Source organism: Lynx canadensis, chromosome D2, assembly GCF_007474595.2.
Source record: "Lynx canadensis isolate LIC74 chromosome D2, mLynCan4.pri.v2, whole genome shotgun sequence".
Classification (NCBI taxonomy): domain Eukaryota; kingdom Metazoa; phylum Chordata; class Mammalia; order Carnivora; family Felidae; genus Lynx; species Lynx canadensis.
Window position 1 is genome coordinate 41588074 of NC_044313.2, and position 18815 is coordinate 41606888.

At 38.0% G+C, this 18815-nt stretch overlaps 1 protein-coding gene across 1 annotated transcript; it reads left to right on the forward strand.

Annotated features, from left to right (window-relative positions):
* The first annotated feature begins 3772 nt into the window (after window positions 1-3772).
* PTPN20 (protein tyrosine phosphatase non-receptor type 20) lies at window positions 3773-17535 on the forward strand. Its single transcript, XM_032595285.1, is given in 5 exon segments — window positions 3773-4114; window positions 8057-8168; window positions 8171-8271; window positions 14756-14818; window positions 15680-17535. Coding segments are annotated over 5 exon segments (684 nt in total). The 3' UTR covers window positions 15746-17535.
* Window positions 17536-18815: the final 1280 nt, after the last annotated feature.

Consider the following 18815-nt stretch of genomic DNA (forward strand, 5'->3'; position numbering starts at 1 on the left):
TCTTCCAGCCTGCATCTGTGACCTCATGAGGAGTTCCCTATGATTAGTTGACTGAGGAAGAGAAAATTGGGATGTTCTTTACAGATGGTTCTGCACCATATGCAGGTACCACCTAGAAGTAGACAGCAGCAACACTACAGACTTTTTGGAGGGCACATCCCTGAAGGACAGTGGTGAAGGGAAATCCTCTCCGTTGGTAGAACTTTGAGCAGTGTACGTGGTTGTCCGTTTTGCTTGGAAGGAGCAATGGCCAGAGGTACAAATCTGTACCAGTTCAGGCGCTGTGGCCCATGGCTTAGCTGGATGGTAAGGGACTTGGAAGGAACATGATTGGATAGTTGGTTACAAGGAGTTCTTGAGGAAGAGGCATGTGGCTAGACCTCTTGGGATGGGCAAAAATAATGAAGATATTTGTGTTGTATGTGAATGTTCACTGAAGGGTGACTTAAGGAGAGGATTTAATAATCAGGTGGATAGAATGACTCATTCTGTGCATACCAGTCACTTTCCCGGTCACCCGTGCATTACCCAGTGGATTCATGAACAAAGTGGATGTTCTGGCAAGAATAGAAGTTATGAATAGGCTCAGCAACATTAACTTCTAGTCACCAAGGTCAACCTTGCTGTGGCCTGTGCTGAGTGCCCAATCTGTCAGCTGTAGAGATCAACAGTGAGGCCCCAATATGGCACTGTTTCCCAGGGTGTTCAGCCAGATACCTGACAGCACGTTGATTACATTGAACTACTTCTATCACAGAAGGAACAGTGCTTTTTTCAGTGCCTCTTTTTTTGTTTGTTTTTTACAGAATAGATATTGTGTATGGATTTGCCTTCTTTGCATGCAGTACTTCTACCAAATCTACCCTCCAGAGACCCACAGAATGCTTTAGCTAACGTCATGATAGTCCACACAGCATTGCCTCTGACCAAGGAGCTCACCTTGAGGCAAATGATTTGTGGCAGTGGACTCGTGCTCATGGAATTCACTGGTCTTAACATATTCCTCATCCTCCTACAGCGGCTGGGTTGATAGAACAGTGACATGGCTTTTTGAAGACTCAGTTACAGTGCCAGCTAGGTGGCGGTACCTTAAAGGGCTGGGGCAGTGTTCTCTTGGAGGTCCTATGTGCTCCAAATTAACATCCAGTATATGTTTCTGCCACAGCCAGGATTCAGGAACTGAGAACTGGAAATGGGAGTGGCACAGCTCACTAAGACCTCTAGTGATCCAGTAGCGAAGTTTTGCTTCCTATCTCTGTGACGTTATGCTCCACTAGTCTTGAGGTCTTAGTGGCCGTCTTCAGTAATGTTGTCTGGCATTTGAAGTGGTCTTTCCTTGAGTCTTCCTTGAGGGCCAGCAGATCATAGAGTTACTTGCGGAGACTGTGGAATCTAGAAGAAATGCTGCATAATAGGGAACAAATTACTTAGCCACTTTGAGTAAAAGTGTCTCATCTGAAAAGCATGCATAATATACCTCATTCAAAGGATCGTTTTGAAGTTCAGATGAGGTGATGCATGCAGAATACATACATGCTGCTTGGGCCTGGGTGCATGTGAGCACTAAATTCTACAACTGTCTCTTCCCTTAGGGGAACATTTCTCCTGTGATCACTTGAGCTATTTCCTTACTACTGTGTATTCCATTGTTTTGCTTCTGAAATTCCTTTTATGTATTTTCTTTATATGCTCTGTACTCCCTAACATTTTACTCATTATTATCATGGTTTTCATCTTTTTTTCTGAGTTCATGGGGAAATCTCTAAGCCAATTTTCTAAATCACTAATTTGTTTTTCTATTCACTTCTCGCTTTAGAGGTTTTAATTGAGTAATTGTGGTTTTTATCTGAAGGCAAGCTTTTATTAGTTTAGATTGTTTGATTTTCACACAGTTAATCTCCCTTTTAAAAATAAATACTTTTCTACTATAAAGTAGTACAAGTTCACTATAAACAATTAGGTAATAAAATAGCCACTACTAGTATTTTGGTGAATACTTGCCAGGTTTATTATTATTATTATTATTATTATATGTTTATATAAAGTAATATAATGTATTTGTATATATGTTCATATATGAGGAAGACATTTTGCTTTTGTTACCTCCTTTATAATTTAATAACATGTCAATAAACATGTTATTTTTTTATTTATTTATTTATTTATTTATTTTTTTTTTAATTTTTTTTTTCAACGTTTATTTATTCTTGGGACAGAGAGAGACAGAGCATGAACAGGGGAGGGGCAGAGAGAGAGGGACACACAGAATCGGAAACAGGCTCCAGGCTCTGAGCCATCAGCCCAGAGCCTGACGCGGGGCTCGAACTCACGGACCGCGAGATCGTGACCTGGCTGAAGTCGGACGCTTAACCGACTGCGCCACCCAGGCGCCCCCATGTTATTCTTTTTAAATAATAAAATAATGTTCTCATATTTCATTTTGTTTTTTAATTATTTTTTTTAATATGAAATTTATTGTCAAATTGGTTTCCGTACAACACCCAGTGCTCATGCCAAAATGTGCCCTCCTCAATACCCATCACCCACCCTCCCCTCCCTCCCACCCCCCATCAACCCTCAGTTTGTTCTCAGTTTTTAAGAGTCTCTTATGGTTTGGCTCCCTCCCTCTCTAATTTTTTTGTATTTCATTTTAAATGAAAATAGCTTTTAAAGTATTCTTCCCTCTTATAGGAAGGAAAACCTTTGCTATGATTTTTAAAAATTGTATCCTTTTGTGAAGTACTAACCTTCTTCATATATCTAGTGATTGTTTTTCCTATCTATTCATATTTACAAGGGAAAGTTTATGTTTGCTATGTTGGAATTTGAAAAGGGTTCTATCAGAACTTGTGTAAGGCCCTGTTTAGTTATCTCAGTCATACCCTATTTGCCAGATAAGTGGCCCACAGGACTCTGAGTAATAGGGAGGGGCTCTTGGTGAGACCACTGCCTGGCAGGGAAGGTCTGTCCTTTGCTGAGGGCATTTATTGTCTGTGTGGGAGCAGTGGTTGAGCCAGAGGTCCAGATGTCTATGTAAAATGAAGAAAGAGCTCTGGGGCCAATGGAGTTTGTGAGTAGGCCAAGTAATTGGCTTCCTCTTTCATATTTGTTGCAATAGTTCATGTTTCATGAGTCCCATGTTACTTGGAGCAAATCCCCTTCATAACATCATTTTGCCATAATACCTTTGCTTTGATTACATACTGTTTCACCCAGTGAATGCTGAGGATGGATATAAAAGTTGACTATCATGTAGTTGGGGCATTGGTAGAATTCCATTAATCCTAGGGTTTGGATCTGATCAACTATCACAATCATTTTTTTTTTTTTTTTTAATCCTGGCCCCTACTGCTCTGGGCTTGCAGCTTGTCTGGATTTATAGAGAATGGCATTCCCTTGCTCCCTCAGAGGGCTCCTCCTTGGCTGCATTCAGTTCAAGGGAGTTAGGTAACTCCCTTGGCCTAATCATACCTGTGCCATATCTAACAGAAATCTCTCAAAGTGTCTGGATACCGATGGCAACCTTCTCTATTTAGTAGAAACAGATGAAAACAAAAAACACTCATTGTGTATTTTGTAGGTCATGCCACTATGTTTGGGGGAGGGAAGAACTTAAATGCATGGACTCCTATAACTCTTGAAATGACACTCTTATGCCATCTTCTCTACGTGTCAAAGAGATGAATGAATTTACCAGTGTGAAATACTTTCATGAATCTAGGGTGTATTGTATCTCCTACTTTTCTTTTATCTACCAGATATTTCTGTTTTTATGATAGATGATTCAACACGTGTTCCTCTTGGAGAAAACAAAGATTACATCAATGCTAGTTATATTAGAATAATGAATTCTGGAGAAGAGTATTTTTATATTGCTGCTCAAGGACCACTGCCAAGTACAACAGATGACTTCTGGCAAATGGTTTTAGAAAATAACTCTAATGTTATTGTCATGATAACCAAAGAGATAGAAGGTGGAGTTGTCAAATGCCACCATTACTGGCCCATTTCTATGAAGAAGCCTTTGGAATTGAAAAACTGTCGTATCTTCATGGAGAACTACCAGATACTTCAATGTTTCATCATCCGAATATTTCAAGTTGTGAGGAAGTCTGTAAGTTTTAAAAAAAATCAATATTAGATGTATATTTCATTAGATAAGCCACATATCAGGAGGAGAAGTTAGGATTAGGTTGTGTTACAGACTGGGGGTACTTTTTTGAGTAACTTGTTTTTACTGCTCCCTGGTGCTAGAAACCAAGACACCAAACTCTGACTGGAGAGATGAAAAACTTAAACAGGGAAGATGGGACAGGGAGCATCAGTATTGGAAGTTGCCTAATCCTGGGATGCACTTTGGCTGCTTCTGCCTAGTATGACATATGTATTGAGTCTTTCAGGTATATTGCTAACCACTGTGCCAGGCACTATCACTACCTTACCAAGTAGTGGAGATTCGGGTATCCTTACTGATACTCCTAGTTACTGTGGTCTGTGGTAATACTGAGATCTGTATGGAATGCTTTGGGGCCTGGAAGGGAAGTACTTAGCTCTACTTAGGGTTCGGGGGAAGGTTTCCTGGAGGAGGGAACATCTGGATTGAGAACTACCCAAACAAGAAATATGTAAATAAGAAGTCGGTAATCAAGATATGAAATTCGGTGTGTATGGAGAAATGTAAGTAGTTAAGTGTTTAGGGAATGTAAAAGTTTAACAGTTTAACTCAGGGAAAAGTGAGAGGTGAGATGAGGCTCTAGAAGGTAAGCAGGGACCAGTCATAACATGAAATATCTTGGAGTTTGGCTAAGGAGCACAAACTTTATTATGAAGATAATTGGGAGACATTGAAGAATTTTAGTCAGAAGGTATCATGATCAAGCAGGGCAGTTGGCATGAAGATGAAAAGCAGAGACTTTGGTGTTTTTCATATAAAATTGGCAGACTTATATGTGATTTATGACTTATAAGTGACAGAAGGAGTGGTCAGAAGTTAAGTTATCCAATACAGAAGCCATATGTGGCTATTTAAGCTTAAATTCAAATCATTAAAATTTATATGAAACAACAAATCCAATATTTCACTTGCAACAGCTGCATTTCTAGTGTTTAGTCACATGTTACTAATGGCTGCCATATTGGGTCACACAGATTTAGAAAATTTGCATCATTGTAGAAAGTTCTAGTGGGAAGCGTTGATCTAGAATAACTCATAGATTTCTTGCTTTAATAGAATCAAAAGATACAAAAGGAATGGTTTATAGGAGCATTGGTATAAGTGGTTTTGATTAGCAGGAAAGTGATACATGTGTTCAACAGGAATGAAAGAGATGGGAGTTAAACAGGAAGCGTGACAAGAGGATCAAAGAAATTGATTGGAGTCCAAACAATGACTAGGAAAAGGGTTGCTGGAGATGATGAAGTTGGAACCAGTAAATTTTCAGTAGCAATAAAATGTGCATCTATGAAATTATTTCCTTCCCAGCAGCCTAACTATGAGATTCCTGAACACAGGTTAAGGGGCTGACCCAGGGGCTGACCCACACTATGTGTGGTAAAATTCAAAGGATGAAAGGAGTTAACAGTTTGGTAAGAGAATGATTCAGATAATCAGCCATGAAGTCTAAACTTAGGGAGACAAATGGAATCAGGAGCAGGTCAGCTAGGAGTAGATGGAGGGCATAAAGGACAGGAGAGCTCCATTTGGTCACATTGTTGTTCGAGGGAAGATTTTTGATACTGGACATGATTATAGGTGATAATAAGTTCAAGGAGTGACCGTCACTGTGAGGACCAGAAGAAACAAGTGGTCTCCTCTACAAGAGAGAAATACAAACGCTGTGAGGTTAGAGTGTCTGTTGGGCTGTAGAGACCCTGGATTTGCCGTAGATGATGTCAGAGTCTGTGGCAAAGAGAAGGTCAGGATCTTTGGTGAACGTAGCAAATTGACCAGAGGCTAAAGCCGCTGGGTAATAGCAATGAGAAGATAAAGCTAAGAGGTATGAAACTCAAAAGGAAGAGGGGTATTTACACAAGAAGGAATGATGAATTGGAAATAGGAGTGGGCAGCAAGGAGTATGCAACTTGATCTCTATGCTCTGTGGGACCTGGAGAATGGGAGAATAGGTGGCCTCGGTGAGGGGGCTGCAGAGAGTGAAGGGCTGTGGGAGGCAAGGAAAGAAATGGACGAAGCATTAAGGGAAATGATGAAGGTTTCAAAAAGTTTACGGTGGGATGGGGCACCTGAGTACGAAGGGAGAAGTTGATGAGATACAGGAGTAGGGTGAGAGGGAAAAGTGAGGAGGATTGGAGCATAGTTGTGACCAGGGAGGCCAAGAATGATGGCTGACACTGACGGATAACTTGCTGGCTGTGTGCTAGGCACTGTGCTTGGTCTGTGCACTAAGGTTGAGGGGATTCGCTTCAACCCTCACTCCCCTAATACTTGTGGATTCCCTCGTGTTGTAACCAGGTGTTGTGCCAGGCGCTGGAGACAGAAAACACACACACACATTATCAGCTCTTAGAACACTTATGGTCTAGTGGGGAAGGAAGTTCCAAAATGATGTGTGAGGTACATTTTATGGCAGGGGAAAGCCAGTATGCTTAGAGAGTATAGGCAGGTGAAAGGCACAGAGGAATTATTTGTCTGCAAGAACTCAAATGCTTGGGTCCAAGCAGTGGTGGCCTTTGAGCTGAGGCCCACAGGCTCCAGAACCATGGGGTTCGTGTTTGAAGAATCTGCATCACGGTTTGTGTCTAAGTGATTAGGTCAGGAAAGTGGTGAAGTCCACCTTTGTGCAGATTCTTAGCGGTCAACAGTGGCAGGAGAGATTTAACTCCTGACATATGTGGTAAAGCTATCCTCACTTTGGTGCCTTCACAAGATTTTCAGTGTTGTTTTCATCATTCAATTTCACGTACCAATGATTTAAACTTGAGTTTTCTATTTGGGACTTAGGGAAATTTATTTCTGTTTGGAACTCAGGAAAAAGGGCTGCATTAGGGAAAAGCAAGGGAGGAGTAAGAAACCCATCCTGAGTTTCCCCGCAGGGGTGCCCAGAGAAGCAAAATGAGGGGCTTGACACTGGGAAAGCGCCATCCTTTTGGAAAGGATAATGGGCCAACTCGAAGTGTTTAATAGTCGACCCTGAGGAGAGTTTCATGCCTGTGCTGCCAAAGGGCTCAGCATGAGGGTGGGGGCACAGCCCACTTGCCTGGTCACCACCTACCCTGTCCTCATCACCAGAAGAGATTGGTGCGTCCCTGGTCAAGCAACTTTGCAGCACCCAGCTGTTTTCATTAAATTTTGTATCATAAACATTCAAGCTAACATAGAATGCTTTTCCTAATGTGTTAGCCCATTCTTGGTTTTTGGATTCTGGGTTTTTCTGCACAACCATGGTCCAGAAGAAAGATGGTTGATTTGAATTCAGGAAGCCTACATTATAGTCCAAGCTCTAGACGTGGGAGATTTCTGACCTAGCGTACATCTCTCCATTACCCTGATCCTTACGGGTTCATCTGTAAAATGGGGATAAAACAGTACCTACCTCCCAGAGTTGATGTGAGGATTAAATGAAAGAGTGCATGTGAAGTCTCTAGCATAGTACCTGGCGCGTCATCAGTGCTTAATTCTTTTTTAAAAATTATTTACTTACTTATTTATTTATTTATTTAGAGAGAAAGAGGGTGCGTGCACTCATGCAAAGTGGGGGAGGGGCAGAGAAAATTTCAAGCAGGCTCCACACTGCCAGCAGGGAGCCTGATGTGGGGCTCGAACTCACTAATCATGAGATCATGACCTGATCCAAAATCAAGAGTCAGGTGCTCAACCAACTGAGCCACCCAGGTACCCCCCCAAAAGTGCTTATTAATTCATGCTACCTATTGGTATTCTTATTTGCATTACTGTATGACCATAGAGCCATTATTATTATCATTATTATCATTATTATTATTATTATTATATTGGAAATGGAATTGAGATCCTTAACACAAGAAGTTGATAAATCTCTCTCTTCCCCTTCTTTCTCCTCCCTGTCTCCTCTCTCAACAGACAGGAACTAGTCACTTTATAAAACACTTGCAGTTCACCAACTGGCCAGACCATGGCACTCCTGCCCCAGTAGATGGCTTCATAAAGTATGTACGTTATGTGAGGAAGAGCCACCTACAGGACCTGTCCTTGTTCACTGCAGTGCTGGTGTGGGCCGGACAGGGGTGTTCCTCTGTGTGGATGTTGTGTTCTGTGCCATCGAAAAGAACTTTCCAGTAAGTGACATTAAACAGATAACTTGATGCTATTAGTAAACACTCTACTACTTTTAACAGCCTTCTAGTACCTGATGACTATGATTTGGCCCTCAAGAGAACTCAGTCAAGAGAAGGCATGTGAACTTTGGGTACCTGCTTCTCAATCAAGTGGTGCAGATTCTGGGAGGGGGTTGTGATGATTAAAGTACATAATGCAAATGAGTGGCATGGAGCATTGTTGGGAACACAGCAGGTGCACGATTGCAAGTTCGTGTCTCTTTGCTTTTCCTCTACCCACACATACAGCTTTTAAAATCCTGTTAAATAATGTCAGTGAAGTATGCCTGTTTTCAATGAACAGAAAATACATGCACATGAGCACGTTGGAAAAAATGTAGACTTCAGAGTTTTAATGAGCGGTCCCTAGCTTTGACTGCCAGTTTTGCCTCACACTTGAGATTTTGGTGACTTTGTGCAAATTGCTCATCTTCTTGAAACCCAGTTTTTGATATGTGAAATAAGGATAATAATATTGCTGGGTTTGGGTCAATCATTGACAATTCATTGCTTTCCTCTAAATTTGGAACCAGCTGAGAGATAGACACAAGAATTAGACACATACTGATTATACTATTACCTTTACTCTTGATTAAACTGATTAGGGAATGTGACCTTAGATTTGTGGCCAGAAAGACTGACTCACTGAATTGTTTTCCTGCACTGCAGGAGTGCGAAGGGGAAGACACCTGTTTATTAGCAGGCACAGGGACAGGAGTGACTCTTACCCGGGGCACAAGGAATGTGAAAAGCCACACCTCAATCCTGAGAAAACAGGCTGCCGGGCATTTGCCGTGCGAGGCAAATTCTGCGTTAGGTTGTTGTCACAACAGTCCAGTCTCTGCTCTCTTGGGCCTTCTGCAGTTAAACCCTAACAGTGCCAGACTCTCTCCGGGGGCAGTGGAATGGCTACTTTGGTTCCAGAACTCATTATCCTCAAGCTCTATTATGTGGGAGGGTTGGAAAATGGTCTCTCCCAGTAGCTCCTTGGAGGACAGAGGAAATTACTTTTTGTCAGAAACCTGAGCCAGTATCTCCCGGCCTTTCACTGTGTCTGAGCTATAGCCCCTTCCCTGAACTAATCACTGTGGGAGATATTGGGCTATGTAGGCCGGTCAGGACTACTCCAGGCCATAAGACTGAGAGTGAGAAGAGGGATGGTTTTCCAGAGCAAACTCAGTGAATGAATATAAACTGGTGAGTCCTCCCAGTGTGCTAAAAAATGCTGAAAATTTTAGTAGTGTAAGTCCGATATTACCCATTCTCATAACTAATGTTGTTTGAGCCTTTTAGCAGAAAATGTTAGTATAATTTTCTTTATATATTCCCCATCATAGTTTCTTAAATAATTTGTTTATATTTGTCCTTATTTTATATTCCTTGTAGAAACTATAAAAACTGTAAATATTATATTTCATGTTTCTAAGGAGCACTGTTTTCTCCCACCTTATACCTTCTTTAAACTCAGAATGTGTTTTATAATAAGCCATCTGTCAGTTTAATTGACAGTGTTTTTCTTAGTGGTACATAAAATAATGATGCATTTTACAATTAAGGATGCTTAGATTTGATGGAGTAATTCAAAAATAGAAAATACATCCATTGTTTCTTTATTGGCTTCCCACAGAACCTTGAACTGTCAAATGTTCTTACCGATACCCTTTCTACTCTTTTCAGAAATTTTGTCCACCAGACCTACTCAGAGTGCGGTCTTGGACCAGCACCAATCTGTGGATGTTTATTATCTACCATAAGATACATTCCTAGAAATTGAGAGTGAACGTTAGAAACTTCAGAGCAGTTTGATGTATTGCTGTGACATCCAAGAACATGGCCAGTGGATGGGTCTTCTCGAACAGAGTATAGACCAGTTTGTGTGTTGTGGAACTCACATGGGGAGTCTTACATGCAGCAAGCTACATACCAGCTCTGTGAAGTGGACATTTGTGACCTGAGACATTTTAAGATTATCTGATCAATTATAACTCAGATATGAAAATCGGAGAATATGTAACCATTTCTTTCTTTTTTGTTTGTTATTTCTATAGCCATTTTCATTTTTAACCACGACTGCTTAAAAATTCTTAAAATATTGGGAACACACTGCCTCTTTTCTTTCAGAAACCCTGAGACTGCTCTGTAGTTTGAACGGTCTCAATAGACCTTTCTCTTCTAACAGTCTTTAGGGTACAATAACAGTTGTTCATTACTGGTTACCGTATTATCACATAATGATGTGAATAATCCAAAATTTAGCACATTAGCCTTTACATAATTAAAAATTATTTACACAACTATGCACACTGTCAAGTTTATCTGGCAGAGTTGGGCTTGTTTGTTTTGTGTAACAAGACTCTAGATGAAGCAGTGTGATATTATTTATTTATTTATTTATTTATTTATTTATTTATTTATTTTGGTGGGGGGGGGGAAGGGGCCCTCAAGAGAGAGGGAGAGAGAGAGAGTCCCAAGCAGGCTTTGCACTTTCAGTGTGGAGCCCTACCCTGGGCTGAAACTCATGAATTGTGAGATCATGATCTGAGCCTAAACCAAGAGCCAGATGCTCAGCCAACTGAGCCACCCAGGCACCCCAAAGTCCATAATCCATTTTGAGTTAAGTTTTGTATAAATGTGAGATTTAAGTCAAGGTTTAAATATGTTTTCTTTCTTCCTTTTCTTTCTTTCTTTCTTTCTTTCTTTCTTTCTCCTATAGATGTCCAATTTTCTAGGACCATTTGTTGAAAAAGCTACTCTTCTTCCACCAAATTGCTTCTGCACCTTTGTCAAAACCATTGGGCACGTTTGTATGGGCCTATTTCTGTCTCTGTATTCGGTTCCATTGATCCATCTGTCTATCCTTTTACCAATATCACACTATAGATTCCTGTAGCTATATAGTAAGGTAGAGTGATTCCTTTATTCTTTTTCAAAATTGTTTTAACTTTTATAGGGTCTGTGCTTTCCTATATAAATTTTCTAACTAGCTTGTCTATATCTACAGAAAAAAAGCTTACAGGGATTTTGATAGGAATTGCTTTAAATCTATAGATCACTTTGGAGAGAACTGACATCTTTGCTATGTTGAATACTCCAAGCCATGAACATGGTATGTCTCTCCATTTATTTAGGTCTTCTTTGATTTCTCTCATCAGCATTTTGTCATTTTGGGCATATAGATCCTATATGTGATTTATTAGATTTATCCTATTTCATTTTCTTTGGAGCAATTGTAAATGGTGTTGTGTTTTTATGATCAGCTTCTACATGTTCATAGTTTATATGTAGAAATGTGATTGATTTCTACACACAATCACAAGATCTTGTATGCTCTGATTTTATTGAACTCACTATTTCTAAGAGTTTTTTTTTTCTATTTTGTTCTGTTTTTAGATTCCTTGGGATTTTCTACATAGGCAATCATTCTAGTTGCCAATTGGGACACATTTATCTCTTCTTTTCCTATCTGTATGCCTCTTATTTCTTTCTCTGGCCTAATTCAGCTATCTAGAGCTTTAAGTATTGGGTTGAATACAGGTGGTGAGAACAAACATTTTTAGGGGCAAAGTAAATTAAAATGATTCATTTTGTGAAAGACCCTGTGAAGAGAATGATAAGCTACAGACTTAGAGAAACTGTTTGCAAATCACATATCTAACAAACATACCTAAATATCCATTTAGAATATATAATCATACTCAAAACTTTAATAGTAAAAAACAAAAACAAAAAAAAAGCAACCCAGTTAGAAATGGGTAAAAGACATGAACAAAACATTTCACTAAAGAGGATCAAAAGATGACAAATTACCATGTAAATAGATTTGGGCTTCATTAGCTTATTAGGGAATGAAATTAAAACCATGATGAAATAATCACTAGGCATGTATCAGAAAAGACTAATATAAAAAAATAGTGTACCTCCAAATGCTGGTGAAGAGGTTGAAGACACTGGATTAATTATTTGTTGCTTGTGGGAATGTAAAATGGTATACCCACTCTAGAAAATAGTTTTATAATTTCTTTAAAACAAAAGCAAAACTAAACTAAACTTACTATACAGTATCAGCAGTAACACTCTTAGGTGTTATCCCAGAGAAATGAAAACTTACAATTACTCAAAAGCCTGTATGTAAATGTTCATAGCAGATTTATTCATAAAAACAAAAACTGGAATCAACCTAGATGTCCTTCAGTAAGCTGATGATTAAACAAACTGGTATATATCCATTTCATTTATTTTTTTAATGGAATACTATTAAGAGATAAAAAGGAGTGAACTGTTGATATACAGTAAAACCTTGGATTACGAATAACTTGTCCTGCAAGCGTATCCACAAGATGAGCAAACATTTATAACTAATTTTAACTTGATAAATGAGTGATATCTTGCAATAAGAATAATATGTGACACTGAATGTTACATGATCATAAACTGAGCCAATGATTCCTCTCTTTCTCTCTCTCACTGCTGAGATTTTGGGTGATTGTCTCCCATGCTCGGATGCTTGGTCTCAGGCCACAGTGTTTGACAGAAATTGGTGATTTTTCAGAATGTTGGAAGGTACCCACAACTGGCAACCCACAACGGTGTATTTTTTGCCACTTAAAGCACCTATGGACAGTCCTTTGCTTTTCCATACAAGAGTAAGCTTAGGAATGCTTTGCTTCATTCTAGGTCAGGCTGCCTGCAGATATAGACCCTTTTCTCTGCTGCCTTACTGCCAGTTACATTAAATACAGTATGTGACAAGAGTTTATTAATACTATACTGTAGTCACCATCTGTTAGTGACAATGAAAATCATCCTACACAATAACTCTCCTATCTCTTGTCTCCCTCACACCAGCCACAAAGGTTTTCAAAGGTAAGTGCAGGCTAATTTGTTTATTTTTCTTTATATTTTGTATTTCCTTTATTATTTTATGTGATAACACAGTAGTGTAATCATTTTTATATGAATATTTTTGGGTCGTGGAACAAATCATCTGAGTTTCCATTATTTCTTATGGGGCAATTCACCTTGATATACAAGTGCTTTGGATTACAAGCATGTTTCCAGAATGACTATTGCTCGCAAACCAAGGTTTTACTGTACACAATTTATAAGGATCTCAAGGCAACTATACTGAATGAAAAAAAAGAAACCCTAAAAAGTTAGGTATTACATGATTCCATTCATACAATCCTCTTGAAATAACAAAACAATAGAGATGGATAACAGATGACTGGTTGCCAAGAGTTAGGGACTGGGTTGGGTGAGTAGTTCTAATGGATAACATGAGAAAGTCTTATGGTGGAACAGTTATGTATCTGGATTGTGGTTGCAGTTATCTGAGTCTTCACATGTGATAACATTGCACAAAATCACACACACACATATGTACACAAATTCACAAATGATTGCAGATAAAACTTGCAAAATCTGAATAATGATCAAAATATGATTCATGGATCATACCAATGTCAATTTCCTGGCTTTGATATTATACTATAATTATGTAGGATGGCATAATTGGGGGAAATTGGGTTTAGGGTACATAGGATTTCCATGTATATTTTTGCAACCTATTGTACATCTATAATTATTTCAATATACAAATTTTTAAAGGTTCAATTAAAATTTTAAATTATTATAAAAACGAAAAGTTATAAAAATCAAGGAATGGTTACATTTTCTCTGATTTTTATATAATTTGGGGTTATAGTTAACAAACCTTAAAATTTCATGTGTCTATGTGGTCTTGCTGGACATGACTGGTCCTCAGCTTGCACCACTTGTGACTCTCCAGGCAAGTTCAGCAACACTTGAGCTGGTCTAGTCCTGTTCCACTGGTGATCCTTCTTGATGCTGCGCCACTGTCAGATTGCCATAAGAGTTTCTAAACACTTAACTACCAGTTTATGGACTCATCTCACTGTGGATTAGTAACAGCCCCTTGCAGACCTGCACCAGCTCAGTGACCACAGTGGGTAGGCTGGTCTCCATGCACAGGTGCAGAATCTGGTATTGGGCCAACTGTTGTTCAGGGTCTCCATTTGAGTTGAGAGGGCTCTTTAGATGAGAAACAGCTGTGTTACTAATGTGGCCAGAAAAAGTATTCTATGCTCAGACTTTTCCAGAATTACAGTCCTGCTTTAAGATTTCCCTTTGGAGAACAGAAAAGTAGACACAGGGGCAAATTTGTTGTTATTTCTTTTGGAGAGCATTTCTTATTATAAATGATTGCTTCCTGCTTTTTCCTGGAAACCTTTTAAACTAAAGTCTTCCTTATCCATTAGACTAACTTAAAAATAGTGCCTTTTCTTATAGTTGAAAATGAGACCTTTCTGGTTATATCTTGACATCTTTTTTACTGGAAAGAACTTATGGAGTACTTATTTGGCAATCCGTGGGTTTGTATTTTCCCCCATGTGAATAATACAAAATCACTGTCATCCTGTTGTAGTTCAACATCAAGAATATAGTGGCCCAAATGAGAGAACAGCGTTATGGCATGATTCAAACAAAGGTAAGCCCTCACTACATAAATTCTAATAAAAAGAGTAAAGAATATAAAGATTAACATGTTTAGCATGTTACAATTTGTAAATCTCTTCTACTTACATGATGTCATTGAATTCTCACTGTTTGAGGTAGACCTTAATTTTTCTCTGATATTACTGATGAAGTACTTCACGTTCAGAGTAATGAAGTCTGTTCTGTGAGGTCATTCATATAGCACATGGGGGAGCAGGAGGAAACTGAAGTCTCCTGATGCCCAAACACATGACTTGTCCATAATGCCATGTTATTTAAGTAGCATATCTGAAGTTATTTATAAGTTTCTGGATAGCAGCTGGGGGATATTTACTCGTCACTAAATTATCAAAGTCATTGGTCTGTCATAAAAAGATAGCGTTTATGTTACAGACCAGTTATTAATCATTGGGAAGGAGAATCGAGAGAAAGCCTGGATGATGAAAACAAGCAGGTACACCTAAATCTTTAGGTTGACCTGTTTTTAAGCCAATGCTGAATGATAGGTGAAGCATTTTATGTGAACTAAGGTTGCCTGAGAGACCTGAGGCTACACCTAAAAAAATTTTAAGCATAGGTTTATCCAGGGCAATATAAGGAGATTGAGATTGGGGGTCAGTTTCCCCTGTGTTCAGTTAAGCCTTGAGTTAACTAACTCTAGACCAAGCACTATAGTATGATCATTTTTCTTACTGATATTTAAAAAATATATACATAAAGAAGTTCTTGGTTAGATGTTTGCTCTTTTTGGGAACTTACCTTTATGGTTGAAAATTACAACTATGTTCTCTGAAAGTGGATATTGGTATTCAATTACTTAACATTCTGTTGTTTTTCATATATATGTATATAGGAGCAGTATTGCTTTTGTTATAAAGTTGTGCTTGAAGTTCTTCAGAAGATTCTGACTTTCGATTAAGAAAGACTTCCGTTGCCTCACACTTGAAATTACCAATGGCTTGGAGTCTCCTTGTAAAGAACATGTTCCAGCTGTCCTGAAGGGCTTTGCTTAGGCGTACAATGTACTTTCTTGGTGTATCATTTGACTGTCTTTCTGACAACTCCTGGAAGGCAGCATCATTTGGTTTGCGGTGAACAGTGTTTACCCATTAATCTTACTTAGGTAATATAAAAATATCTTCCCACATTTTCCAATGAAACAAAAGTTGCATGAAACAATTGCAGCCTAATTGGTTGAAGGGATTACAGAGCCAATAAAGGACTTAAACTATATTCATTAAGATTTTATTTGGACAGGCAGCTAAAGGGAGCTGAGGATTTCCAGGACCTTATAAAGCCCCTATTCTGGGAGAACATAGGGCCAGTAAAGGCAAGATCACATCATGACCTCTTGGAGGCATTTTCAAGACAGATACTTAACCCATGTTTTTTAGCTAGAGCATGTACTTTTAGCTGGTATTTGAATAACTCAGTTCGCTAATTAGGATGGATTAACTTTTTACACAAATTGCATTTCATTTTCCTATAGTTTCTATAGGACCCCAGGGACCTCAGAGGACAAGCTGCCTTTCTAGAGCAGCTGCACAAGGACCTGTCGGTCTGGGAAGTATTTCATGGGTGGGCAGAGCTCCTCTGCTCCATCACATGAACACACTGGTGAACAGGCCAAAACTAAAATAGATGTTTATATAGAAAGTCCAAGAGGAAATTTTTGCCCAGCTTGAGTTCTTTCCTATCCCACCCTAACACTTAACATATTACTCAGTCTGCTTTGTCAAAAGCACGTATTACATTTTACTTGCCTCTTACTCTTTGCCCTTTAGCTAATCAATAAACTTTGATATAAGCATTATTACATAATTCTGTGTATCTCTCTCTTACGCCAGATATATTTCTTAAACTAAGATCTGTGATAGTTTTTTTTTTAAGAGTTCCATTAAATCATTTCTTTCCATTACTGCCCCACCTCTGCTGTAACATTTAAAAGTTGGCTTTGGGAACCAGGTTTGGAAAACCAAATTCATAGCTGTGAGAATGAAAATTTTCATGTTCTCTTTTTGAAAAGATGTGGCCATTATTACATCCATCTTATTATAGGACTTTGCCTCATATAATTACAGTGATATTTTGGTCAAGGAATTTTAGTGACCATTTTTACCTGATTATAAGCTATGAAGCAAATGATACATGTTTTTGTACAGTGTGACTCAATGGAGATCAGAATATTTCATGTATTATACTGAGAAAGTTTCTAATATTAATCTGTAAATCTTTAATTTTTAAGAGGCTTACTTTGTTCCCTTGGCTGAATGCATATTTGGATTTGTTGAATTATCTTGATAATTTTCATTTTAACAATAATTATATGCCAGAAATATATTTTATATTAAATCAAATTGATGATTCTACCTATTTACATTGTTCATATAAATAATCTATGCTAAACATTAATTTCATTTTGATGATTGGCCTTTAATATTTGCAGCCCTCATTTTACTTTCTCTCTGTTCTTGTAAAATAATAGATATGACGTACAGCAGTATTCCTGAGAAGGATTCTATGCTGTTACTTAAATGAAAAGACTTACTATGATTTGCCTGACGTATTTTTATTATCTAGGCCTTGAAATGTTCTTGTAAAGAAAAATGCCACAATTCTTGATGGTAAGCATATTTCTTCTTTAATGTGTGCCTCATATTTTTATAGCTGGACTAATTTTTAGTTTTTCAGGGAAATTAAATAAGTAAACATGGAAATACTGATTGTATTTGTTTTATTTCATTTTTGGAAAGTGAATTCCAAATTGAAAATGTTTGACTAATTGAAATACTAAGTTTCATACCAACAATAAATCAGTCTTTGCCTAGACTATGAATACGAAACTCCCACTGGCACCTTTGTGAGTGTATGAATGCTTATTGAGAGGAACTTTTAAAACATTTAAATAAAAGCATATATGCATTTATTAGCTTTCAACTTTAAATACATATTTTTAAAGATGCATGTCCTCGATGGACTGACATGTGGGACCAAATCTTTTCAGAAATAAACACTGTAGGTTTTATTCTCCTATAAGTCTTGGTAATTTATTTTTCCTTGGGCTTTTCACCCCTAAGCTATCTAGAACATTATTGAATTTTCAATTAACTTTACATTTACTACTCAGAGGTCATTTCAGTGATTTATTCTTACTGAAAAATCTTAAATGAAAACACCTTAACTCTAAAACAAAAAAGTTTCCTTTCCTACTTATTTTTTCTTAATACCTGGGAAGAATTAATTTTCTTATATGTTGTCTTGAGATTTAAGTAATTGAACTAGAAGATTTGGAAAGTATCCATTAAGTAAAAACAGGTTAGTGGTATTCAGTGGGGATGATGGATTGCTCAATGGAGTGCTCAATTTGTCTACAGCTATAATCAAAAGGAAGTAAGTAATGACCTCATCATGTAACAATTTGAATTAGAAGGGATCTTAAAACATGCCTAATGTAACTATCATATCTGAAACTTGAATGTGATAAAGAACATTTTTTAGAAACTAATAGCGACATCATATTGGGAGGTGAAAAAATAGAGCCTTCCCATTAGGAAAACAGTAACTCCTGTTAGCACTATAGTATTGCTCTAGAGTTATCTAGCCAATACAGAAAGACTACAAAAAGGAATAAATGGTATATAAATACTGGAAAGTGAGAACAAAGCGATCTTTTGTTTGTATATTTGCTCACATAGAAATAATAGACTGAACTAAAATACAGTATTAGAAAAATCATTATGAAGTCTGGATACAAGATAACTGTGTAAAAATTTCTTTTTCTACATCAGGGGTCATCGGATGATGGCTGGCAGGCCAAATCTGACATGTTGCCTGTTTTTGTAAATAAAGTTTTATGCCCATTTGTTTACATATTGTCTGTGGCTGCTTTTGTGCTGTAGTGACAATGGCCAAGTTAGTAGTGGCAGAGATCATATGGCCCATAAATCCTAAAAATATTTACCATCTGGCCCTTTAAAGGAAAAGTCTGC